General features: G+C 45.5%; 3 protein-coding genes across 3 annotated transcripts; 1 reads left to right on the top strand and 2 right to left on the bottom strand.

Annotated features, from left to right (window-relative positions):
* Positions 1-460: 460 nt before the first annotated feature.
* LOC135171432 (uncharacterized) lies at positions 461-13,120 on the bottom strand. Its single transcript, XM_064137961.1, has 2 exons — positions 13,015-13,120; positions 461-3,874 (listed from the first exon to the last, which is right to left on the bottom strand). Exons 1-2 carry the CDS (start codon positions 13,050-13,052, stop codon positions 1,678-1,680), a joined length of 2,235 nt encoding a protein of 744 aa, XP_063994031.1. The 5' UTR covers positions 13,053-13,120; the 3' UTR covers positions 461-1,677.
* Positions 13,121-15,750: 2,630 nt separating this feature from the next.
* LOC135171434 (uncharacterized) lies at positions 15,751-26,639 on the bottom strand. The gene is made up of 2 exons (XM_064137964.1): positions 26,534-26,639; positions 15,751-16,782 (listed from the first exon to the last, which is right to left on the bottom strand). The coding sequence occupies exons 1-2, from the start codon at positions 26,569-26,571 to the stop codon at positions 16,077-16,079; spliced, it is 744 nt and encodes a 247-aa protein (XP_063994034.1). The 5' UTR covers positions 26,572-26,639; the 3' UTR covers positions 15,751-16,076.
* LOC135171433 (uncharacterized) lies at positions 18,766-19,834 on the top strand. Its single transcript, XM_064137963.1, has 4 exons — positions 18,766-19,095; positions 19,159-19,422; positions 19,511-19,648; positions 19,759-19,834. Exons 1-4 carry the CDS (start codon positions 18,766-18,768, stop codon positions 19,777-19,779), a joined length of 753 nt encoding a protein of 250 aa, XP_063994033.1. The 3' UTR covers positions 19,780-19,834.
* Positions 26,640-26,737: the final 98 nt, after the last annotated feature.

Raw genomic sequence — 26,737 nt, 5'->3', positions numbered from 1 at the left:
AACCTGTTTGACTATAAGGAAATAACCTTTCATGTAAAAATGAAATGAGATGATCCATTTTGTTATTAGGTGAAATCTATATTACAATCATAATTAATTCACTTCCGTCTTGTAGTTTAACATGTGAAGAACACATATCTCCAATAGATGCAATAGTTTAAAATAGTCTGGTACTATTCGATTAATAAAGTCTTACACAACATTGATAGTATGCCTTGTGTTTAACTGATCAGGGTGACGTCCAGTTTCAATAATAATATTTTGTGATCCTTCTGATGATTGTTGGGAACGGAAATATTTAAAACAATATGATATTAAAATACACAAAAAAAAAACAATTTTAAGTGTGGCTTCAATATACTCATGAACTCAAATCTTAGTTAATTATTGCAATATATGACTAAAGATTTGCAAATGTAAATTTTATTAATAAATTTTTCTATATTAATTCCTTCGTGAATAATAAAAGAATACTTAATTGAAGATAATATTAATATAATTTATATGAATTATTAATATTGTGACGTTTTTAGGTTTGGCTACCCCCTCTTTTGGTGCAATGGATAGCCAAACTGATTCTTCTTCAATTTTTCCCAGTGTACTCACTAAGGGGTTATATATATATTTCTGGATGCTACTAGCGGTTACTAGTAGCTGGTGTATATATATATATCCCCTCTTGGGACTGATGGTGATGGGACACTCCTGTGTCTTGTCCCCTTCTGCTGGGCCGTCGTGCCCCGTCCGGCTAGATCTCGGTGAGCCCTTCGGGTTCACTCTTCTAGGAGGGGTATCTTGGTGACGGGTTGGGAACAACACTTAATAATCTCACTCGCGGAATGTATTAAATATATATATGTATTTGATCTTAATGGTATACACTCCTTGCGCGAGTGGGTCGGTATCGCGTTATTAGGTGGTTATGAGTTGGACTTGGAGCGCGGTTACGAGCAGTGGAAGACCCTGTCTGGTCTGCTCCTGGAAGGTATCTGTCTCTCTGCGAGTCTCTAAATCTCCTCCAAGTCCAAATCGCTGATCTAAGCAGTTCCACGGCTTTTTGCACCAATATTGTCTTGTGTCATCATTGACGCAAGACTCATACAGTCACACAGTATACTGGACGTGCCAAAAGCCCTGAAACTGCTTTATTTGATCCCTGCTGTGGCGTCATTTGGGTGCTGACAATGGTCTAAACATCCGTTGGATTGTTCAGTCCCTTGTCCAAATGGCGTTGCAGGGAGCAAACCGATCCTCCAAACACTGGGGCAGCTGACCACAGCGTCTCCAAGACATCGTGGGACTGCTGACCCATGTCTGGGCATCGATTTTCAAAAACGACGCATTGGCGGAGGCCAATACGTCACACTCCCCTGATAAAACTATTGCTACCCTGGTTCACAATCAGGTGGCAATAGTACTAAACTAAAAGAAACGAATTTTAATATAGTCTGTGCCTTAAGGGCCTCGGCTTATGCCAAAAGGGCTATCAACTTCCCTGCCATAAGGGCCAAAATCCCTGCTATATGAGCAAATTTAAAACTATCCCTATCGACCGGACCCTTACAGTTTTCTTATTGCTAAAGTCCTTATCAAGAACAGTATTTAACTCCTTTCGGATAAGCGTAAGAATAAGTTAGCGAGGTCGTTGATAGGTGCTTTCGGGGTTGGTTCTGCTGGTTACCATCCTCCCAGGTCGTGTTGGAGGGGTGGTCTGGAGTAAGACGTCTCCCCGTTCCAGTATGGGCTGACGATCTGCCAGCCCTGGGCTCCTGTTCGTTCCGGCGGCCCGATGATCATCGGAAGGGCCTGATATTGTTGGGTGTGCGTGACTCGATTTTGGGGAATCAGCGCAAGCTGAGTGGTGAGGGGGGCGGCTGTCTCGACTGGGCGACTTGGTTCGACAGGCTCCAAGTGTTCGTCCAGCTCCACAATCTCCGTGATGGTGGCTGTAGGCCCCGGTCGTACTCCTCGAGCGAGCGTCTTCATCGGAAGATGTACTTCTTGGTTTGTTTTTCTCGTGCGTGATCGTCGTGGTGGCGCCTGCGGCGATGGGGTCCTGGTTCTCGGTTGGTGGGGCTCGTTCTCCCTGTTTCGAGTACCTGAACAAAACGTAACTCCCCCACATAGCGTCGCGACCTTCGACCATAGGGAGAATTTCCAACATGCCGCGGCAATCACCCCAAGAATTCCTAGCGAAATCCCCGCGTATCCTAACCCGTGTTCAACCCTCCTCAGTCTTCTGTTTGTATCCCCTTGTCTGGACAGCGCTCGGGCTTTATCGATAATGACTTGCAGCCCGAGACTGTCCCTTGTGACGCTGTCCTCGTCGTTCTGTCCAACCTGTACCGTTTGTAGTAGGCCTATATCGCCTAAGATTTCCGTCAAATTGTTCGGTCCGAGTCCGCGTATTGTCTTGTTTAGTAGGGTCGGTATGTCGAAGACGGCTCGGTCCACGAATTTTAGGTCGAACTTCGACGTCAGTTCTTGGAATGGGGTGAGGGTGACGGATCGCGATCGAATCTCGCAGTCCGGCGCTAGGGTGACTGTTCCGGTTCCCGTAATGATGATCGTGGCGGGTTCGCGTCTTGTGCATTTTACCCGTATTTCGTCTTCCGTGACGACGGAAAAAACCCATGTGTTGGAATTTCCTATTCGGGCCCAATATGTTCGGTCCATTGATTTTACCCGTACATCGCATATTTCGGAGCTCGAAAAACGGGGATTGGAGCTCATTTGTACCTCACAATCCTTGTTCCCATTGACCTCGTATAGGGGTCGTGCGGTCTTGCATATAAGGCCGATCATTCCCGTTTTACAGTGGTTGATCTCTTCACTGTCAAGCTTGAGATACGTATTGGCTTCCTCCGAAATAGCGGTGTAGGGATAACTTGGCGTTATAAAGGCCACTAGAGACGTTGAGGTATTGTTAATTTTTGTCGGCAATGTCAAGTGTCTATACACGATATATTTTGTTAGCTCAAGTATCGGTATCGTGATGACGAATACGACCTTTTCCTTATGAAAATAGGCCGTCAGATCCGCGAGTTTTAATAATTCGGTGATATATGGGATTTCTAGGGGGACCGGGAACTCCGCCCCCCGATTATGTTGAATTACTTCGTTAGCCGCGTCCAGGATATTTTCTGGCGACATAATTGACGGGTGCAATTGTCCTCTTTTCGCGAATAGGATGGCGTTAATCAGCATTTGGGTGTCGAGCTCATATTCGCTCAGTTCCGCATCGAAGGCTGATATAAGGCTCGCCATTTTCCCATTAATCCCTATAGTGTCGATACGTTCGAGGATGTTTCCGATGGCTACGTAGACTGTCGCGTTCAAGGTCTTAATTTCTTTAGTTAGACCTTGAATAGTTTGGTGGATTGATTCGAATTCGGATCGAATAATGTGCGTTTGATTCGCCAGAAGGGCTAGGGTTTCCCTAGTTGTGTTCTGTAGGGATTCTATGTATTGGTCGTAATAGTCCGCGTCATCTTCGTCCATTGTCCCGAAAAGAATCTTGCTTATTTTCCCGATAAATCCGAGGACCGCTCGTTTCGATCTCTCCGGTGTTTCTGCTAACAATTCTCTCATGTGTCGATGAGTACCGTCTAATATATCGAGCCGATTAATTACCTGGTCTAATTGGTCTTCAAAATTACAATTGCCTCGTAGTTGGGTACAGATCCCTTTCATTCCCAACCAGTGTCGTGTGAGGATTTGTTTTTTCTCTAGGAATTTTGTTATGTCGATATGTGTAATCATATTCCACACCGTGTGATAGATTCGCAGGTTCGCATATTTAGTGGTTAGGATTCCGTTTCCTCCCTCTAATCGTGTGATCTCCACGCCTGGAGTTTCCGGGCTCCCTGCGAGCCTGAAACATCCAATCATACGCGGCTATTTTGTTGGTTACGTTTCGTCCTTCACTCCCCTTCTTATTCCTGGCTGATTGTACTCTACAGTTCATCAGTCAGAAATAAGAATATTTTTCGGGCGAAATGTGAAAACATTAAAATATATTCCTGACAGAGGTAGAGATCATGCGGGATCCTCTATTCAATTTCCTGGTAACATATTTATATAGCATTTTACAACTAATGGAGCTGTGATCAGTTCGAAATAATTATTTCATTATCCCAAAAACTATAATTTATTATTCTCAATCCAATGAAGTAAGTATTTTTTTTTTTGATAAATTTTAATTTTTTAAAATTTTTAACAAGTTTAGGTGACCAAATTTTCAGGTGCAATAGTTACTAGAACTATTGATCCATTAAAAATATCCTGAGAGTGATAATTAATATTCTCAAAGCCCCTTTATTTAAAAAAAAATGAGTCTCAGATATCTCCGTAATCACCAAAGTGAATTAAAAAAAAATTTCTAACATCCCACGCATGTATTCACCCCATCTTTTTATTCCCTCTAATTTCTGGAATTATATTCACATATAATACCACAAGTGGTTCAAAATTATCGAATATTTCCCGATAGATTCGTTGCAAACAAATGAAGGAGTCAAGTTTTTCAGGCTAAAAAATCACGAGTGCGAAGCACGAGTGCGAAGCACGAGTGATTTTTCCTGAAAAACTTGACGACTTCATTTGTATGCAGGGAACCTAGAGGGAAATATTCTATAATTTTGAAGCTCGAGTGGTATTCAGGGGATTATTTTTCCTATCCAAATTTCGGCCAAGAGAATTGTGCCATGACATGAAAAGAGGTTTATGTGGTTAAGTGTCGTTTGTTTACCAAAATATTCAAAAAATTATCGCTGATATTCGAGGTAGGCTATACAAAATATCAACAAATGGTGCAATTCTATTGGCTGAAATTTGGGTGGGAAAAATAATCCAGTAAAATACGCAATATTTTTTTCCATGCATCAATATATAACCTTTACCCCAAAACCGTAAAATTTCTCTCAGCACCCGATAATCATCCGTATTATCATTTCTGGGCCCAATTCCATTCATCTTCTCGCTACCCTAATTCACAATTCTAAATAGATTAATGTTTACAAATTAGTGTAAATTTACAATGAACGAGGATGTCCCTAGGGAATTTCGAAATTTAAATAATCGTCGTTGGTGCGCCAGCGAGATTGATTGGTCATTTTTCTCGGTATCAATATCGGTCGTCGCCCGACGTCTTTCTTGGTGCCCAAGAGTATGCTCTTCCGGTGGGGGGGGGGTGTCAGATTATCGGGTCGCAATTGCGGGGCGTATGTCACCAGTCGTTTGACATTTGACGAACAGTGAAGTTTTTGTGAATATTTTTGTGAGTGCGTGTATAAATATTTTTGTGAGGGTTTTTCTCTTTCGATTGGTGAAGGATGTCTCAGCACGGATTACTAAGCAAGGTGTCCCGATCACCAAATGGGGATGAGCCTATTTCCACCGGCGGTGCTTTTACCGGTAAGTCCCTTTTTTTTTATTATTAAATTGCATTAAATATATATAATTTTTGAGGGGTCCATTTATAATAAGACTGGCGAACAGGGGACTGCGGGGGGGGCGCTACGTCATTTACTTCTTTCCTTAAGCGGGAGCGTGGCGAGTAGGGGACCGCGGGAAGGAGGGGGACGGCCTACGTCACCCGCTTCTTCCTTCAAGTGGGAACGTCGCGAGTAGGGGACCGCGGGAAGGAGGGGGACGGCCTACGTCACCCGCTTCTTCCTTCAAGTGGGAGCGTCGTGAGTAGGGGACCGCGGGAAGGAGGGGGACGGCCTACGTCACCCGCTTCTTCCTTCAAGTGGGAGCGTCGTGAGTAGGGGACCGCGGGAAGGAGGGGGACGGCCTACGTCACCCGCTTCTTCCTCCTTCAGTGGTGCTTCTTGGGGAAGGCTTCATGTCTTTAATTTATTACTCACGATAATTTATTCCCCTTTTTTAATTTATGTTTTTGTTTTCTTAGGGATTCGCCCCGAATCGGGGTATGGATCGGGTCGACAGACGGCTCGTCGGTCCCGTCGATTCACGCCCGGGGACTGGATAAGTCGGTTATCCATTTGTCCTGATCTCGCCCAGGTGCCGGGCGTCCTCGAAGTTCCGGTCGTCGACGAGGATCCGGACGTCGTCGTGGATCCGGACGTCGTCTCCCAGAATCCCGACAGTCGTCGGTGATTCCGTCTGACTCAGGTGTTGCTCCATAGTTGGTAAGTTGATCCCCCTTTTTTTTATCATTACCCTCTATGCTGTGTGGCGTGTTTATAATCTCTTTTCTAGGATCGTCTTCGCGGTGTCTAAGGCTGAGGGAATCCTTTTTTTCTCCTGATGCGGCCATCGTACCCGGTTTTACCGCGTCCAGGATCTATATTTTTTCTTTAATTTTTTTTTAAAAATATTTTAATATATTTTTTTTTTATTTTCTGAAAATTTCATTGTTGTTTTTTTTCTTTTTCCATCCAGCTCGTCTCCAGTTCGGTTTCCGGAGTCAACTGCTGCCAAATTAGATGATGCCCCTTCTTCAATTTTGGTGAGTTATTATTTTATTTTATATCCCCTCTTTTTTTTTTTTTTTTTTTTTTCATATACCGGAAATTTTCGAAAAACGGGTAATATTTCGTCGTTTTGTTTTTTTTCTAATTTCGGTTATCGGGGCGGTTTTCGGTTTCCCTGAGACGCGCTTTCTTTAGTTTGTCGCGGTGTACAATTTTTGATCTTCTTTCCATTTGGATATTCACGTTGTTGTGATCTAAAATTTCCAGAATACGGTATGGTCCTTTCCAATCATCGTCCCTTTTTCCCGTTCTGGGCTCTTTTAAGAGCCAAACATATTCTCCTACTTGAAGCGATATTTCCCTCACTTTTCGGTCATAATATTTTTTTGATCTTTGTTTCGATTTTATGAGGTTTATCCGGGCTTGGTCGCGTACTCTTTTTAATCCTTCGGTTAATTCTTGGAATAATACGCGATAGGGTTTGCCTCCGATTCCCTCGATCGATCTTGCTGAGGGTACGCGTGGTTTTACTCCGAAAACTAGCTCGTGAGGGGTGAATCCCGTGCTTTCGTGTACGCTCGTATTATACGCAAACATCGCCATATCTATCCATTTATCCCAGTCTCCGCTATCTCCGATTTGGGTTTTTAGAAATTCGGTTAGGACATGGTGACTGCGTTCGAGGGATCCGTTTGATTGGGGGTGGTACGCGGTAGTCAGACAGTGGCGAATTCTAAATAATTTACAAAATTCCGCGGTGATCTGACTTGTAAAATTTGGGCCTCTGTCCGACAAGAGGGCCTGTGGCGCGCCGAATGTACATATTAATCTGCGTGCGAGAGCCCGTGCTACGTCTTCCGCTCGTTCCGTTCTCAATGGCACGGCTAAGGCGTATTTCGTTAGACAATCCTGCATTGTCAATAGGTATGCATGTCCCCTGTGGCTCCTGCCGGAGGGCTCATAGATGTCCATAGACACCTTCTCGAACGCGTCGATTGGTGTATCAGTAATGATCATGGGATGGCGGGCCTTCTCCCTCGTTAGTTTCTTGCGTTGGCAGGTTTGGCAGAGGTTCACGTATTCTCGGACCGTTTGGGACATGTTTTTCCAATAGTATTGGAGTTTCACTCCGTGTAGGGTTTTGGTGATACCTTTATGTCCTCCTATCGTTGATGTATGTTTTTCTTCAACGATGGAAATGCGATCTTCCGTAGTCGGTACTTCGAGTAATCTTGCGCATAATATTACTTGTATGTTGGTTCCGCGTAATTTTTCCTTCAGGGTCGTTCTGATTGTTCTTCGTGATCGTCCCGATAGGCAATCATAGTCGTGTGCCATTCTTATTATTTCTATATTTTCGGCTGTTATTAGTTCGAGAAATATTTCTAGGGTTCGTTCAATGTTATCCTCGAGGACTTCTGCCTCTGAGTCATCTTTAATGACCAGGCCAAATCCCCATTTGTCGGATTTCCTTATTTTAATTACCTCTCCCGTTTGACACCGTTGTGACGTCAGTTCTTCCGCCTGTATCCATTCCTTTTCGATTAATACCCTAAGGCATGCGTTATCCGGCTCTCCGGATGCTGGGAGAAAAAATGCGAAGTTTTGTTTTTCTTCCGTCACGTGCATTCGAGAGTGTCGGACATTCTCGTTGTCTTCTTCTTCAGACAGTTGATACTCTGGTGCCTCTTCGTTGTCGACGAAAGGGGGGTCTTCTCCCTCGCTGTTATCAGCGTCCGTCGGCGGCTCCCATGCATCGTAATTTGCGTCATCCAGTGGTTCTCTGTTTTGACTATTGTCGATCTCGTTTCGGTTGTCAAGTGTCGTCTCGTTTCCCTCGTCAGCTGTTGCGTTATCTTCTTGGTAGTTTTGTCGACCCATATCTTCATCTGACGTTGGTATTGGCTCTTGTGTGGGGTCGAATACACTTCCGGGTTCGCTTCCGGGGTTAGAGCTCTCTCTTTCTGTTTCCGGTTCTTCATTAGGCTGAGGGGGTTGCGTGTTTCTTTTTGGGCGTTTTGCAATATTTTCCTCTTCTGTAGATATTTCTTCAAGTGGGATTTTTCGCGGTCGTCCTCTTTTTCTTTTAACTGCTGGTAATTTCGAGGGTCGTTTTCGTATCCCTGATTTAACAGGAATTTTCCGTGGGCGTCCTCGCTTCCTTTTTGTCGGGCGGTTTTCTTGGGTTTCTATTGGTTGACCGGCGTCTTGGCTTCCGTGTGAAGTCGTTCTAGGACCCTTATTTGGTTCTTCGTTTACTGAGACGACTCGGCATTTTGACACGTGTGTATCGACATTCCCTGTTCTGACTTTAATTACGTCGGGCGAAAGGAGTGCGATAACTTCGTGTGGTCCCACCGTGTGATATGGTGAGAATTTCTTGTGCCATACCATATCACCGACCTTTATGTCGACGTAAGCTGAGACCGCTTCAATCCCGGTCTCGCTTGTGTTCCAGTCTGTCGGGGGGGTATTCACTGCTACAATGTTTTCCCCCCGAGCGATATCTGGTCTATCGCCGCGCATGACCAGTACTTTGTTATCTGACCATATTTCTTCGATCACACATGGTCCTATTCTTTGGCCACTTGGTCTGATAGTGTACCATATCGCGTCCCCGACCTCTACGTTCCAAATTTGCGCGTTCATTCCGGCTATGATTGCGACGGTTTTCTCCTGAGTGACTTCTTCTGTCTCCTCAGGTATCGGGTTTCGTGATAGTGCGTCCGCGTTTAAATTTAACTTTCCCGGTTTATATTTGATTTCATAATCGTATTCTTCTAATTCATTTGCCCAACGACGTAATTGGGCCCCTGGGTCTTTTGTTGACCTCAGCCACACTAGTGGTTGGTGATCGGTTATCAGGGTGAATTTTCTTCCGTATAAATATGGTCGGAATTGCCTAATCGCGAATATTATCGCTAGGAGTTCCTTTTTTGTAGTTGTATAGTTTTTTTCTGGTTTTGTCATTACTCGCGAGGCATAGCTTATAGGCAGATCTTCGCCTATCTTGCCTTGGCTGAGGATTGCCCCGACCGCATAATCTGATGCGTCGGTCGTGACGATGAACGGTCGAGAAAAATCTGGGTGTCGTAGTATGGGGTATGACGTTATTTCTCGGGCTATTCCTGTGAATGCATTTTCTTGTTTTTCTCCCCATTCAAAGGGGACCTCTTCTTTTAAGAGTTCCGTTAGGGGGCGTGCTTTTGTCGCAAAATTCTCCATGAATTTCCGATAGTACCCCGCCAATCCGATAAATTGTCTAATTCCCTTCCTATCCTTAGGTTTTCGATATTTTAGGATGGGTTCTATTGTTTTGGGGTTAGGTTTTATTCCCTCGTGGCTGACGCAATGCCCCAAAAAGGCTACCTCTTCCCTTAAAAATTCACATTTAGAGGGCTGTAGGCTCATTTGTGCATCATGGAGTCTGTCCACGAACGATTTATATTTTTCTCTATGATCTTCTAAAGTTTTTCCATAGACGACTATATCATCCATGTAGAGAAATAACCCTGCCCCCTGTAGTCCGGATAATACTACGTCCATTGACCTCTGGAAGGCTGGTGGACCGTTCGCAATGCCCATTGGTATTCGGGTATAATGATAGTGTCCTCCCGTGGTTGAGAAGGCTGTTTTGGGGCGACTCTCCGGGGCTAGAGGGATTTGGTGGAATCCGGATACCAAATCGAATGTTGAGAAGTATCTCATGCCCCCTAATTGGTCGAGTATATCCGTGATATTGGGTAGTGGGTATGCGTCCGCGACCATTTTTTCGTTTAGTCGACGAAAATCGACTACCATACGCCACCGTTTCTCTCCGTCGGGGCCTGGTTTTTTCGCAACCATCCACGCTGGCGAGTTATACGGTGAGTCAGAGGGTTCGATGATACCGGCTTTCAGCATGGTATCTATTTCTTCTTTAGATTTGTCTCTGATGTGGAAGGGCAGGCGGAATTGTCGGACTACGACGGGTTCGTCGTCTTTTAGTTTAAATTGATATCCCGGTATTTTGGCTTCTTTTAGTTTTTCGTGATCAAGTTTATATACCCAAGGATTATATCTTATTAAATTTTCTGCCTCTTCCTGCTCTTCCTCATCCAGACCCTCCAGCCGGAGCATTTCCATTATTTTGTTGGTTCTCTCCGACCGGTTTTCCGAACTCTCTGATTCGCTGAATGCTTTAATTTCCGCTTCCGTTGCAATTGTCTCTATTTCTTCTAAGTCGACAAATGGAATTTTAAATCGTTCTTCGGTTTCCCGGGTATTGTACGCGTATGAAAAAGCTACACCTTCCCTAGGTTTCACTATCGCATCCCCGAAGTACACCCCTGATTTGATGTCCCTTCGCGGGAGGTAACCGACTTCTGCGTCGAATTTACCTACTCTGACGTAGACTAATTTAATTGTCGTAGGCGGAAGGGAAATTGATTCCGTATTTAAAAATGTGTGTATCCCCTCCCCTATTGTAAGGGTGTCTTCCCCGTAGTCAATTTTGACTGCCCTGCTTTTCAGAAATGGCCTGCCCAGCATTCCATCTTCTGAAAGGGGAAAACTCGAATCGACGACATGGAATTTGTCTTCGATTCCTTCTACGTTCAGAGTTACGTACCCTATCGTTCTCGATTTCCCCGGTGTAACCCCTTTGATAATTATTATTTCTTCACGATTTATCCTTAATTCCGGACTGAGTTTGTCTGATCGTACTAGATTGACATCAGCTCCCGTGTCTACAAAGAATTTCCCCTCCCTTCCCTTCATTCGATCTACCTTCAGATGTACTTGGGTGGGAGGTATGTCCATTACGCGGAAATTTACATGGGCCGTTTTATATATTGTTTTTTTCTGCGCTTTTGACTCGCCCATGTCTTCGAGTCCTAGATCGCGCAGCTCTTCTGGACTCGTTTTTAGTTTAAATTTTGGCTGGTACTAGCGACCGCCTCTTGGTCGTTCTTTGGGTCTTCTCTTTTTCCTTCAGTCGCGATTTTATTCGTTGGACGTTGTTGTTTTTTTATTAGGTGAGCGGGGGTTCTACAATCCCGTGCATAGTGCCCCGGTTTGGCACATCTGTAGCAAACGTTATCGTTGGTGTTAGGTTTCGTCACCCGTTTGTCTGACTGTTTCCCCCCTCGGTACTCGGGTTTGTTCTTTTCGTTTCGGACTACACGTTTCTGTCCGTCGGATTTTGTGGAGTTTGTGAACCTGATGTTCATTGCTCTCATATCAGCCTCAATCGCGTCATCATCGATTGATTCGATCCTTCGAATCTTCCCTTGCCCTTGAGACTGTTTTGGTTTTGCATGCAGCCTCCGTAGCTGTTCGAAATCCTCGGTTTCTTTTATTTTCGACTCGATCGTGACCGCGAGTCCGACGGCCTCGTCAAAAGATGCTGGAGTCAGGGGAAACATCATACTCTTGATGTCTCTTCTGAGTCCGGCGAGAAAGGCTTCCCTCATATTTAATTTAATACCGTGGATCGTGATCCCGTAATCTGCCGTCGGATCCGTGTCAAGTCGACTTTGTGCTTTTAATTGCAGAGCCCTGAATCGCGCTTCGTAATCTGTGACCGATTCTCCGTATTGTTGATACAGACGCGACATTTTTCCCAGAATTTGACGTAGGTTTTCCCTAGTTCCGAATGATAAGCGAAGCTTTGTGACAAGGTCATCGAGCGAGTTTATGCTTGTTAGCGCGCTTTCTACCGCCAATCTTGCTTTCGGACCGAATTTTGGCAGGCACTGGTGCAGAAAATTTAGCTCATCTCCCGGCCTCAAAAGTCTTCGTGACATATTCAGGCTGGTGATGAATCTCTCTACATCATCCCCTACCTCATATTTCGGCAATGGTCTTATTGCATTCCTCACTCGTTGATCTTCTCCGTAGCCGTGATCTGCCCATGGATTGTATCCCAAGCCCAATCCGTGAGCTTGTGGTGCGTGACCTGAGAAAGCTCCCTGTCCTACATTCCCGTCTTCGAAGGTATTTTGAGGGACCGTATTCGGTCCTCCGAGACCGAAATTGGCCCTTCCAAATATCGCACTCAATTCCGACATAGGGCTTCCGGGTACCCTTTCCGATCTACCGATTCCATTGCCCCTGTGAAATTGTTGTCCCAACTCTTGTCTCCCCATCGCGTAATTCATTCCTAGCATAGGGCTAAATGGTCCTAATCCCAAATCCGATCGATTATTTCTGTAGGGCGGACCCATCTGTCCCATTTCTGGTCTAATGTTCCCTGGTATTGGGGAACTGAACGCGAAAGGTTGGGGAATACCGACTGATGTTGGTGCAACCGTACTTGCTGTTATTCTCGACTGTAAGGTTGTGAATGTGGTTGTCGTGTTTGCTACGCATGATATTGCCGTCGGATTACTTGTTGTCGTCTCGCGGTTGACCGGTTCCGTCGGTCCTCCCGTGGTGGTTTCGTTTGACGCGCCGTCCATGTCTATTGTATTTAATTCTGTGTGTGTTAAATATGGTCGCGAGTCTCGGTTCCGTCGGTCGCGTCGTTGGGTCCGACTGGCCAAAGATCGCGGTGTGCGAATAGGAGGAATTTTTAAGCTTGTTCAGTACTTACGCGAGTCCCATGACGATTGTCAGTAGTCCGATATTCATCCTGTTGTCCCGGATCTCGTTTGTTGTCTCTGCTAATGATGATTTTATTTTTCAGGTTTGGCGCTGAGTTGTCTCCGGTACCGCTGTTGGCGAGTTGTCCTGTCCCAAATTTCTCCTGCTGCTCCTGGCTTGGCGTTGGGTGGTTCCTGGTGTTGGTGTCAAGCGTTGTCACTGCTATACTTCCCGTCTCGGCTATCGGTCTGCGTTGTCGGTTTAATTTTCTCTGGTGTTGGTTGGGGTTCTGTGTTTTTATTTATTAATCTCCTTCCTTCGTCGACCGTCGGCTACGTACGCGCAATTCAGTGTGTTCCCACTTCTAGTGTCACAGAATTCTTCTGCACTATCTCCTGATGAGTGCCAAAAACTAGTTGGGCGCCAATGTGACGTTTTGAGGTTTGGCTACCCCCTCTTTTGGTGCTTTGGATAGCCAAACTGATTCCTATTATTCCCAGTGTACTCACAAAGGGGTTATATATATATTTCTGGATGCTACTAGCGGTTACTAGTAGCTGGTGTATATATATATCCCCTCTTGGGACTGATGGTGATGGGACACTCCTGTGTCTTGTCCCCTTCTGCTGGGCCGTCGTGCCCCGTCCGGCTAGATCTCGGTGAGCCCTTCGGGTTCACTCTTCTAGGAGGGGCGTCTTGGTGACGGGTTGGGAACAACACTTAATAATCTCACTCGCGGAATGTATTAAATGTATATATATATATATTTGATCTTAATGGTATACACTCCTTGCGCGAGTGGGTCGGTATCGCGTTATTAGGTGGTTATGAGTTGGACTTGGAGCGCGGTGACGAGCAGTGGAAGACCCCGTCTGGTCTGCTCCTGGAAGGTATCTGTCTCTCTGCGAGTCTCTAAATCTCCTCCAAGTCCAAATCGCTGATCTAAGCAGTTCCACGGCTTTTTGCACCAATATTGTCTTGTGTCATCATTGACGCAAGACTCATACAGTCACACAGTATACTGGACGTGCCAAAAGCCCTGAAACTGCTTTATTTGATCCCTGCTGTGGCGTCATTTGGGTGCTGACAATGGTCTAAACATCCGTTGGATTGTTCAGTCCCTTGTCCAAATGGCGTTGCAGGGAGCAAACCGATCCTCCAAACACTGGGGCAGCTGACCACAGCGTCTCCAAGACATCGTGGGACTGCTGACCCATGTCTGGGCATCGATTTTCAAAAACGACGCATTGGCGGAGGCCAATACGTCACACTCCCCTGATAAAACTATTGCTACCCTGGTTCACAATCAGGTGGCAATAGTACTAAACTAAAAGAAACGAATTTTAATATAGTCTGTGCCTTAAGGGCCTCGGCTTATGCCAAAAGGGCTATCAACTTCCCTGCCATAAGGGCCAAAATCCCTGCTATATGAGCAGATTTAAAACTATCCCTATCGACCGGACCCTTACAGTTTTCTTATTGCTAAAGTCCTTATCAAGAACAGTATTTAACTCCTTTCGGATAAGCGTAAGAATAAGTTAGCGAGGTCGTTGATAGGTGCTTTCGGGGTTGGTTCTGCTGGTTACCATCCTCCCAGGTCGTGTTGGAGGGGTGGTCTGGAGTAAGACGTCTCCCCGTTCCAGTATGGGCTGACGATCTGCCAGCCCTGGGCTCCTGTTCGTTCCGGCGGCCCGATGATCATCGGAAGGGCCTGATATTGTTGGGTGTGCGTGACTCGATTTTGGGGAATCAGCGCAAGCTGAGTGGTGAGGGGGGCGGCTGTCTCGACTGGGCGACTTGGTTCGACAGGCTCCAAGTGTTCGTCCAGCTCCACAATCTCCGTGATGGTGGCTGTAGGCCCCGGTCGTACTCCTCGAGCGAGCGTGTTCATCGGAAGGTGTACTTCTTGGTTTGTTTTTCTCGTGCGTGATCGTCGTGGTGGCGCCTGCGGCGATGGGGTCCTGGTTCTCGGTTGGTGGGGCTCGTTCTCCCTGTTTCGAGTACCTGAAGAAAACCTAACTCCCCCACATAGCGTCGCGACCTTCGACCATAGGGAGAATTTCCAACATGCCGCGGCAATCACCCAAGAATTCCTAGCGAAATCCCCGCGTATCCTAACCCGTGTTCAACCCTCCTCAGTCTTCTGTTTGTATCCCCTTGTCTGGACAGCGCTCGGGCTTTATCGATAATGACTTGCAGCCCGAGACTGTCCCTTGTGACGCTGTCCTCGTCGTTCTGTCCAACCTGTACCGTTTGTAGCAGGCCTATATCGCCTAAGATTTCCGTCAAATTGTTCGGTCCGAGTCCGCGTATTGTCTTGTTTAGTAGGGTCGGTATGTCGAAGACGGCTCGGTCCACGAATTTTAGGTCGAACTTCGACGTCAGTTCTTGGAATGGGGTGAGGGTGACGGATCGCGATCGAATCTCGCAGTCCGGCGCTAGGGTGACTGTTCCGGTTCCCGTAATGATGATCGTGGCGGGTTCGCGTCTTGTGCATTTTACCCGTATTTCGTCTTCCGTGACGACGGAAAAAACCCATGTGTTGGAATTTCCTACTCGGGCCCAATATGTTCGGTCCATTGATTTTACCCGTACATCGCATATTTCGGAGCTCGAAAAACGGGGATTGGAGATCATTTGTACCTCACAATCCTTGTTCCCATTGACCTCGTATAGGGGTCGTGCGGTCTTGCATATAAGGCCGATCATTCCCATTTTACAGTGGTTGATGTCTTCACTGTCAAGCTTGAGATACGTATTGGCTTCCTCCGAAATAGCGGTGTAGGGATAACTTGGCGTTATAAAGGCCACTAGAGACGTTGAGGTATTGTTAATTTTGGTCGGCACTGTCAAGTGTCTATACACGATATATTTTGTTAGCTCAAGTATCGGTATCGTGATGACGAATACGACCTTTTCCTTATGAAAATAGGCCGTCAGATCCGCGAGTTTCAATAATTCGGTGATATATGGGATTTCTAGGGGGACCGGGAACTCCGCCCCCCGATTATGTTGAATTACTTCGTTAGCCGCGTCCAGGATATTTTCTGGCGACATAATTGACGGGTGCAATTATCCTCTTTTCGCGAATAGGATGGCGTTAATCAGCATTTGGGTGTCGAGCTCATATTCGCTCAGTTCCGCATCGAAGGCTGATATAAGGCTCGCCATTTTCCCATTAATCCCTATAGTGTCGATACGTTCGAGGATGTTTCCGATGGCTACGTAGACTGTCGCGTTCAAGGTCTTAATTTCTTTAGTTAGACCTTGAATAGTTTGGTGGATTGATTCGCATTCGGATCGAATAATGTGCGTTTGATTCGCCAGAAGGGCTAGGGTTTCCCTAGTTGTGTTCTGTAGGGATTCTATGTATTGGTCGTAATAGTCCGCGTCATCTTCGTCCATTGTCCCGAAAAGAATCTTGCTTATTTTCCCGATAAATCCGAGGACCGCTCGTTTCGATCTCTCCGGTGTTTCTGCTAACAATTCTCTCATGTGTCGATGAGTACCGTCTAATATATCGAGCCGATTAATTACCTGGTCTAATTGGTCTTCAAAATTACAATTGCCTCGTAGTTGGGTACAGATCCCTTTCATTCCCAACCAGTGTCGTGTGAGGATTTGTTTTTTCTCTAGGAATTTTGTTATGTCGATATGTGTAATCATATTCCACACCGTGTGATAGATTCGCAGGTTCGCATATTTAGTGGTTAGGATTCCGTTTCCTCCCTCTAATCGTGTGATCTCCACGCCTGGAGTTTCCGGGCTCCCTGCGAGCCTGAAACATCCAATCATACGCGGCTATTTTGTTGTTTACGTTTCGTCCTTCACTCCCCTTCTTATTCCTGGCTGATTGTACTCTACAGTTCATCAGTCAGAAATAAGAATATTTTTCGGGCGAAATGTGAAAACATTAAAATATATTCCTGACAGAGGTAGAGATCATGCGGGATCCTCTATTCAATTTCCTGGTAACATATTTATATAGCATTTTACAACTAATGGAGCTGTGATCAGTTCGAAATAATTATTTCATTATCCCAAAAACTATAATTTATTATTCTCAATCCAATGAAGTAAGTATTTTTTTTTTTTTTGATAAATTTTAATTTTTTCTTTTTAAATTTTTAACAAGTTCAGGTGATCAAATTTTCAGGTGCAATAGTTACTAGAACTATTGATCCATTAAAAATATCCTGAGAGTGATAATTAATATTCTCAAAGCCCCTTTATTTAAAAAAAAAATGAGTCTCAGATATCTCCGTAATCACCAAAGTGAATTAAAAAATTTCTAACATCCCACGCATATATTCACCCCATCTCTTTATTCCCTCTAATTTCTGGAATTATATTTCAGTAAAATACGCAATATTTCTCATGCATCAATGTATAACCTTTACCCCAAAACCGTAAAATTTCTCTCAGCACCCGATAATCATCCGTATTATCATTTCTGGGCCCAATTCCATTCATCTTCTCGCTACCCTAATTCACAATTCTAAATAGATTAATGTTTACAAATTAGTGTAAATTTACAATGAGCGAGGGTGTCCCTAGGGAATTTCGAAATTTAAATAATCGTCGTTGGTGCGCCAGCGAGATTGATTGGTCATTTTTCTCGGTATCAATATCGGTCGTCGCCCGACGTCTTTCTTGGTGCCCAAGAGTATGCTCTTCCGGTGGGGGGGTGTCAGATTATCGGGTCGCAATTGCGGGGCGTATGTCACCAGTCGTTTGACATTTGACGAACAGTGAAGTTTTTGTGAATATTTTTGTGAGTGCGTGTATAAATATTTTTGTGAGGGTTTTTCTCTTTCGATTGGTGAAGGATGTCTCAGCACGGATTACTAAGCAAGGTGTCCCGATCACCAAATGGGGATGAGCCTATTTCCACCGGCGGTGCTTTTACCGGTAAGTCCCTTTTTTTTTATTATTAAATTGCATTAAATATATATAATTTTTGAGCGGTCCATTTATAATAAGACTGGCGAACAGGGGACTGCGGGGGGGCGCTACGTCATTTACTTCTTTCCTTAAGCGGGAGCGTGGTGAGTAGGGGACCGCGGGAAGGAGGGGGGCGGCCTACGTCACCCGCTTCTTCCTTCAAGTGGGAACGTCGCGAGTAGGGGACCGCGGGAAGGAGGGGGACGGCCTACGTCACCCGCTTCTTCCTTCAAGTGGGAGCGTCGCGAGTAGGGGACCGCGGGAAGGAGGGGGACGGCCTACGTCACCCGCTTCTTCCTCCTTCAGTGGTGCTTCTTGGGGAAGGCTTTATGTCTTTAATTTATTATTCACGATAATTTTATTCCCCTTCGTTTTTAATTTATTTTTTGTTTTCTTAGGGATTCGCCCCGAATCGGGGTATGGATCGGGTCGACAGACGGCTCGTCGGTCCCGTCGATTCACGCCCGGGGACTGGATCAAGTCGATTATCCATTTGTCCTGATCTCGCCCAGGTGCCGGGCGTCCTTGAGGTTCCGGTCGTCGACGAGGATCCGGACGTCGTCGTGGATCCGGACGTCGTCTCCCAGAATCCCGACAGTCGTCGGTGATTCCGTCTGACTCAGGTGTTGCTCCATAGTTGGTAAGTTGATCCCCCTTTTTTTTTATCATTACCCTCTATGCTGTGTGGGGTGTTTATAATCTCTTTTCTAGGAATCTTTCCTTTTCTTCTCCCTTTTTGTTCTTCGTTGACGTGTGGTCATTCAGTCGTTGTTCGTCTGTCACGTCGATCGTTTGTGGTTTGTTTTATTGTTATAAAATGGTGTTATCCGCTGGTGACCCGATTGTGCGAGTGTTGGAGGACCTTATAGAGACGGTTCCCTTCGTTGGGTCCCTGATTCGTGGTGGTTCGCGATTCTATGATTTCCACGAGTTGTTGTTAGAGCCTCTTCCCTCTTGGGCTCCACGGGAAATTTTTGAGTACCGTATAGCTCTTACTCTTCCCGCCATCCGGTCTGGCCAATATTTTGGGTTGGGGTTGGTCGATCTCCTCAATAGCCAGCGAGATTCTAGTGAGATGACGGGCCATCCTTTCTGGATTCCGGGTTTTGAGGTTGGGGATTTTGACGTAGTTCTCCCGGCATCTTTGGTAAGTTTTTTTTTCTTTTTGTTTTTTTTTTATGTTTAATATATATTCCCCTTTGTTTTTCAGGAGTCCTTTCCCTGGGAAACCGTGCAAGAGGTCACTGAACTCTGGCTTACCCTGACGGTGGAGAATTATTATCGCGTCCCTCTGTTCTCCCATTCTGCCCCGTGTCTCCTGTTTGACCTTCTTTACGAAGCTTGTTGGGATCGTGTGGAGACTATCCTCAGGATGGGGATTACTCGTGAGGTTCGGCGACAGGAGAATCTGCGCCTGTGGCTATCGGGTGATTTTTGTCTCCCCCGTCTCTTTATTGAGGGTCCCTGTCCGGTGGTGAGTTATCCTCCCCCCTTTTTTTTTTTTTTTTTTTTTTTTGATGCTAAATTTGTGTTATATATATATTTTTTTTTTTTTTTTTCAGGCTCCCCGTATGTATCAATACGGGGATGATCCTCTGGAATATCTACGATATTTGTCCGGGGATCCTACTCTCGGGGAGGAGATCGTCGACGAGTACGACTGGTTTGCCTTCTTCGAGCATGTTCGTGGGGATGCCTTTGTATGTGTTTATTTTCCTTTTCTATTTGTCTCTCCTGATCATGATCCTCGTTTTTTTTTTTTTTTTTTTTTTTTTTGCCAATCTTTTTATACTTTGTTTTTTTTTTCTAGGATCGTCTTCGCGGTGTGTAAGGCTGAGGGAATCCTCTTTTCTCCTGATGCGGCCATCGTACCCGGTTTTACCGCGTCCAGGATCTACATTTTTTCTTTAATTTTTTTTTCTAAAAATATTTTTAATATATGTTTTTTTTATTTTCTGAAAATTTCATTGTTGTTTTTTCTTTTTCCATCCAGCTCGTCTCCAGTTCGGTTTCCGGAGTCAACTGCTGCCAAATTAGATGATGCCCGTTCTTCAATTTTGGTGAGTTATTATTTTATTTTATATCCCCCTTTTTTTTTTTATATACCGGAAATTTTCGAAAAACGGGTAATATTTCGTCGTTTCGTTTTTTTTTTCTAATTTCGGTTATCGGGGCGGTTTTCGGTTTCCCTGAGACGCGCTTTCTTTAGTTTGTCGCGGTGTACAATTTTTGATCTTCTTTCCATTTGGATATTCACGTTGTTGTGATCTAAAATTTCCAGAATACGGTATGGTCCTTTCCAATCATCGTCCCTTTTTCCCGTTCTGGGCTCTTTTAAGAGCCAAACATATTCTCCTACTTGAAGCGATATTTCCCTCACTTTTCGGTCATAATATTTTTTTGATCTTTGTTTCGATTTTATGAGGTTTATCCGGGCTTGGTCGCGTACTCTTTTTAATCCTTCGGTTAATTCTTGGAATAATACGCGATAGGGTTTGCCTCCGATTCCCTCGATCGATCTTGCTGAGGGTACGCGTGGTTTTACTCCGAAAAGTAGCTCGTGAGGGGTGAATCCCGTGCTTTCGTGTACGCTCGTATTATACGCAAACATCGCCATATCTATCCATTTATCCCAGTCTCCGCTATCTCCGATTTGGGTTTTTAGAAATTCGGTTAGGACATGGTGACTGCGTTCGAGGGATCCGTTTGATTGGGGGTGGTACGCGGTAGTCAGACAGTGGCGAATTCTAAATAATTTACAAAATTCCGCGGTGATCTGACTTGTAAAATTTGGGCCTCTGTCCGACAAGAGGGCCTGTGGCGCGCCGAATGTACATATTAATCTGCGTGCGAGAGCCCGTGCTACGTCTTCCGCTCGTTCCGTTCTCAATGGCACGGCTAAGGCGTATTTCGTTAGACAATCCTGCATTGTCAATAGGTATGCATGTCCCCTGTGGCTCCTGCCGGAGGGCTCATAGATGTCCATAGACACCTTCTCGAACGCGTCGATTGGTGTATCAGTAATGATCATGGGATGGCGGGCCTTCTCCCTCGTTAGTTTCTTGCGTTGGCAGGTTTGGCAGAGGTTCACGTATTCTCGGACCGTTTGGGACATGTTTTTCCAATAGTATTGGAGTTTCACTCCGTGTAGGGTTTTGGTGATACCTTTATGTCCTCCTATCGTTGATGTATGTTTTTCTTCAACGATGGAAATGCGATCTTCCGTAGTCGGTACTTCGAGTAATCTTGCGCATAATATTACTTGTATGTTGGTTCCGCGTAATTTTTCCTTCAGGGTCGTTCTGATTGTTCTTCGTGATCGTCCCGATAGGCAATCATAGTCGTGTGCCATTCTTATTATTTCTATATTTTCGGCTGTTATTAGTTCGAGAAATATTTCTAGGGTTCGTTCAATGTTATCCTCGAGGACTTCTGCCTCTGAGTCATCTTTAATGACCAGGCCAAATCCCCATTTGTCGGATTTCCTTATTTTAATTACCTCTCCCGTTTGACACCGTTGTGACGTCAGTTCTTCCGCCTGTATCCATTCCTTTTCGATTAATACCCTAAGGCATGCGTTATCCGGCTCTCCGGATGCTGGGAGAAAAAATGCGAAGTTTTGTTTTTCTTCGGTCACGTGCATTCGAGAGTGTCGGACATTCTCGTTGTCTTCTTCTTCAGACAGTTGATACTCTGGTGCCTCTTCGTTGTCGACGAAAGGGGGGTCTTCTCCCTCGCTGTTATCAGCGTCCGTCGGCGGCTCCCATGCATCGTAATTTGCGTCATCCAGTGGTTCTCTGTTTTGACTATTGTCGATCTCGTTTCGGTTGTCAAGTGTCGTCTCGTTTCCCTCGTCAGCTGTTGCGTTATCTTCTTGGTAGTTTTGTCGACCCATATCTTCATCTGACGTTGGTATTGGCTCTTGTGTGGGGTCGAATACACTTCCGGGTTCGCTTCCGGGGTTAGAGCTCTCTCTTTCTGTTTCCGGTTCTTCATTAGGCTGAGGAGGTTGCGTGTTTCTTTTTGGGCGTTTTGCAATATTTTCCTCTTCTGTAGATATTTCTTCAAGTGGGATTTTTCGCGGTCGTCCTCTTTTTCTTTTAACTGCTGGTAATTTCGAGGGTCGTTTTCGTATCCCTGATTTAACAGGAATTTTCCGTGGGCGTCCTCGCTTCCTTTTTGTCGGGCGGTTTTCTTGGGTTTCTATTGGTTGACCGGCGTCTTGGCTTCCGTGTGAAGTCGTTCTAGGACCCTTATTTGGTTCTTCGTTTACTGAGACGACTCGGCATTTTGACACGTGTGTATCGACATTCCCTGTTCTGACTTTAATTACGTCGGGCGAAAGGAGTGCGATAACTTCGTGTGGTCCCACCGTGTGATATGGTGAGAATTTCTTGTGCCATACCATATCACCGACCTTTATGTCGACGTAAGCTGAGACCGCTTCATTCCCGGTCTCGCTTGTGTTCCAGTCTGTCGGGGGGGTATTCACTGCTACAATGTTTTCCCCCCGAGCGATATCTGGTCTATCGCCGCGCATGACCAGTACTTTGTTATCTGACCATATTTCTTCGATCACACATGGTCCTATTCTTTGGCCACTTGGTCTGATAGTGTACCATATCGCGTCCCCGACCTCTACGTTCCAAATTTGCGCGTTCATTCCGGCTATGATTGCGACGGTTTTCTCCTGAGTGACTTCTTCTGTCTCCTCAGGTATCGGGTTTCGTGATAGTGCGTCCGCGTTTAAATTTAACTTTCCCGGTTTATATTTGATTTCATAATCGTATTCTTCTAATTCATTTGCCCAACGACGTAATTGGGCCCCTGGGTCTTTTGTTGACCTCAGCCACACTAGTGGTTGGTGATCGGTTATCAGGGTGAATTTTCTTCCGTATAAATATGGTCGGAATTGCCTAATCGCGAATATTATCGCTAGGAGTTCCTTTTTTGTAGTTGTATAGTTTTTTTCTGGTTTTGTCATTACTCGCGAGGCATAGCTTATAGGCAGATCTTCGCCTATCTTGCCTTGGCTGAGGATTGCCCCGACCGCATAATCTGATGCGTCGGTCGTGACGATGAACGGTCGAGAAAAATCTGGGTGTCGTAGTATGGGGTATGACGTTATTTCTCGGGCTATTCCTGTGAATGCATTTTCTTGTTTTTCTCCCCATTCAAAGGGGACCTCTTCTTTTAAGAGTTCCGTTAGGGGGCGTGCTTTTGTCGCAAAATTTTCCATGAATTTCCGATAGTACCCCGCCAATCCGATAAATTGTCTAATTCCCTTCCTATCCCTAGGTTTTCGATATTTTAGGATGGGTTCTATTGTTTTGGGGTTAGGTTTTATTCCCTCGTGGCTGACGCAATGCCCCAAAAAGGCTACCTCTTCCCTTAAAAATTCACATTTAGAGGGCTGCAGGCTCATTTGTGCATCATGGAGTCTGTCCACGAACGATTTATATTTTTCTCTATGATCTTCTAAAGTTTTTCCATAGACGACTATATCATCCATGTAGACAAATAACCCTGCCCCCTGTAGTCCGGATAATACTACGTCCATTGACCTCTGGAAGGCTGGTGGACCGTTCGCAATGCCCATTGGTATTCGGGTATAATGATAGTGTCCTCCCGTGGTTGAGAAGGCTGTTTTGGGGCGACTCTCCGGGGCTAGAGGGATTTGGTGGAATCCGGATACCAAATCGAATGTTGAGAAGTATCTCATGCCCCCTAATTGGTCGAGTATATCCGTGATATTGGGTAGTGGGTATGCGTCCGCGACCATTTTTTCGTTTAGTCGACGAAAATCGACTACCATACGCCACCGTTTCTCTCCGTCGGGGCCTGGTTTTTTCGCAACCATCCACGCTGGCGAGTTATACGGTGAGTCAGAGGGTTCGATGATACCGGCTTTCAGCATGGTATCTATTTCTTCTTTAGATTTGTCTCTGATGTGGAAGGGCAGGCGGAATTGTCGGACTACGACGGGTTCGTCGTCTTTTAGTTTAAATTGATATCCCGGTATTTTGGCTTCTTTTAGTTTTTCGTGATCAAGTTTATATACCCAAGGATTATATCTTATTAAATTTTCTGCCTCTTCCTGCTCTTCCTCATCCAGACCCTCCAGCCGGAGCATTTCCATTATTTTGTTGGTTCTCTCCGATCGGTTTTCCGAACTCTCTGATTCGCTGAATGCTTTAATTTCCGCTTCCGTTGCAATTGACTCTATTTCTTCTAAGTCGACAAATGGAATTTTAAATCGTTCTTCGGTTTCCCGGGTATTGTACGCGTATGAAAAAGCTACACCTTCCCTAGGTTTCACTATCGCATCCCCGAAGTACACCCCTGATTTGATGTCCCTTCGCGGGAGGTAACTGACTTCTGCGTCGAATTTACCTACTCTGACGTAGACTAATTTAATTGTCCTAGGCGGAAGGGAAATTGATTCCGTATTTAAAAATGTGTGTATCCCCTCCCCTATTGTAAGGGTATCTTCCCCGTAGTCAATTTTGACTGCCCTGCTTTTCAGAAATGGCCTGCCCAGCATTCCATCTTCTGAAAGGGGAAAACTCGAATCGACGACATGGAATTTGTCTTCGATTCCTTCTACGTTCAGAGTTACGTACCCTATCGTTCTCGATTTCCCCGGTGTAACCCCTTTGATAATTATTATTTCTTCACGATTTATCCTTAATTCCGGACTGCGTTTGTCTGATCGTACTAGATTGACATCAGCTCCCGTGTCTACAAAAAATTTCCCCTCCCTTCCCTTCATTCGATCTACCTTTAGATGTACTTGGGTGGGAGGTATGTCCATTACGCGGAAATTTACATGGGCCGTTTTATATATTGTTTTTTTCTGCGCTTTTGACTCGCCCATGTCTTCGAGTCCTAGATCGCGCAGCTCTTCTGGACTCGTTTTTAGTTTAAATTTTGGCTGGTACTAGCGACCGCCTCTTGGTCGTTCTTTGTGTCTTCTCTTTTTTCTTCAGTCGCGATTTTATTCGTTGGACGTTGTTTTTTTATTAGGTGAGCGGGGGTTCTACAATCCCGTGCATAGTGCCCCGGTTTGGCACATCTGTAGCAAACGTTATCGTTGGTGTTAGGTTTCGTCACCCGTTTGTCTGACTGTTTCCCCCCTCGGTACTCGGGTTTGTTCTTTTCGTTTCGGACTACACGTTTCTGTCCGTCGGATTTTGTGGAGTTTGTGAACCTGATGTTCATTGCTCTCATATCAGCCTCAATCGCGTCATCATCGATTGATTCGATCCTTCGAATCTTCCCTTGCCCTTGAGACTGTTTTGGTTTTGCATGCAGCCTCCGTAGCTGTTCGAAATCCTCGGTTTCTTTTATTTTCGACTCGATCGTGACCGCGAGTCCGACGGGCTCGTCAAAAGATGCTGGAGTCAGGGGAAACATCATACTCTTGATGTCTCTTCTGAGTCCGGCGAGAAAGGCTTCCCTCATATTTAATTTAATACCGTGGATCGTGATCCCGTAATCTGCCGTCGGATCCGTGTCAAGTCGACTTTGTGCTTTTAATTGCAGAGCCCTGAATCGCGCTTCGTAATCTGTGACCGATTCTCCGTATTGTTGATACAGACGCGACATTTTCCCCAGAATTTGACGTAGGTTTTCCCTAGTTCCGAATGATAAGCGAAGCTTTGTGACAAGGTCATCGAGCGAGTTTATGCTTGTTAGCGCGCTTTCTACCGCCAATCTTGCTTTCGGACCGAATTTTGGCAGGCACTGGTGCAGAAAATTTAGCTCATCTCCCGGCCTCAAAAGTCTTCGTGACATATTCAGGCTGGTGATGAATCTCTCTACATCATCCCCTACCTCATATTTCGGCAATGGTCTTATTGCATTCCTCACTCGTTGATCTTCTCCGTAGCCGTGATCTGCCCATGGATTGTATCCCAAGCCCAATCCGTGAGCTTGTGGTGCGTGACCTGAGAAAGCTCCCTGTCCTACATTCCCGTCTTCGAAGGTATTTTGAGGGACCGTATTCGGTCCTCCGAGACCGAAATTGGCCCTTCCAAATCTCGCACTCAATTCCGACATAGGGCTTCCGGGTAGCCTTTCCGATCTACCGATTCCATTGCCCCTGTGAAATTGTTGTCCCAACTCTTGTCTCCCCATCGCGTAATTCATTCCTAGCATAGGGCTAAATGGTCCTAATCCCAAATCCGATCGATTATTTCTGTAGGGCGGACCCATCTGTCCCATTTCTGGTCTAATGTTCCCTGGTATTGGGGAACTGAACGCGAAAGGTTGGGGAATACCGACTGATGTTGGTGCGACCGTACTTGCTGTTATTCTCGACTGTAAGGTTGTGAATGTGGTTGTCGTGTTTGCTACGCATGATATTGCCGTCGGGTTACTTGTTGTCGTCTCGCGGTTGACCGGTTCCGTCGGTCCTCCCGTGGTGGTTTCGTTTGACGCGCCGTCCATGTCTATTGTATTTAATTCTGTGTGTGTTAAATATGGTCGCGAGTCTCGGTTCCGTCGGTCGCGTCGTTGGGTCCGACTGGCCAAAGATCGCGGTGTGCGAATAGGAGGAATTTTTAAGCTTGTTCAGTACTTACGCGAGTCCCATGACGATTGTCAGTAGTCCGATATTCATCCTGTTGTCCCGGATCTCGTTTGTTGTCTCTGCTAATGATGATTTTATTTTTCAGGTTTGGCGCTGAGTTGTCTCCGGTACCGCTGTTGGCGAGTTGTCCTGTCCCAAATTTCTCCTGCTGCTCCTGGCTTGGCGTTGGGTGGTTCCTGGTGTTGGTGTCAAGCGT

This window comes from Diachasmimorpha longicaudata, chromosome 20, assembly GCF_034640455.1.
Source record: "Diachasmimorpha longicaudata isolate KC_UGA_2023 chromosome 20, iyDiaLong2, whole genome shotgun sequence".
Lineage (NCBI taxonomy): Eukaryota > Metazoa > Arthropoda > Insecta > Hymenoptera > Braconidae > Diachasmimorpha > Diachasmimorpha longicaudata.
Note: the sequence above shows the minus strand (reverse complement) of the source record. Positions and strands in the feature narration are given on the sequence as shown.

What these genes read in the sequence shown, in the direction of transcription:
- LOC135171432 (XM_064137961.1), bottom strand. Translation starts at nt 13,052, where the DNA reads ATGAATATCGGACTACTGACAATCGTCATGGGACTCGC. An exon ending in ACAATCGTCATGGGACTCGC is followed by an intron (nt 3,875 to 13,014) that starts GTAAGTACTGAA and finishes TGGATGTTTCAG; the next exon opens with GCTCGCAGGGAGCCCGGAAA.
- LOC135171433 (XM_064137963.1), top strand. Translation starts at nt 18,766, where the DNA reads ATGGTGTTATCCGCTGGTGACCCGATTGTGCGAGTGTTGGAGGACCTT. An exon ending in TTGAGGGTCCCTGTCCGGTG is followed by an intron (nt 19,423 to 19,510) that starts GTGAGTTATCCT and finishes TTTTTTTTTCAG; the next exon opens with GCTCCCCGTATGTATCAATA. An exon ending in ATGTTCGTGGGGATGCCTTT is followed by an intron (nt 19,649 to 19,758) that starts GTATGTGTTTAT and finishes TTTTTTTTCTAG; the next exon opens with GATCGTCTTCGCGGTGTGTA.
- LOC135171434 (XM_064137964.1), bottom strand. Translation starts at nt 26,571, where the DNA reads ATGAATATCGGACTACTGACAATCGTCATGGGACTCGC. An exon ending in ACAATCGTCATGGGACTCGC is followed by an intron (nt 16,783 to 26,533) that starts GTAAGTACTGAA and finishes TGGATGTTTCAG; the next exon opens with GCTCGCAGGGAGCCCGGAAA.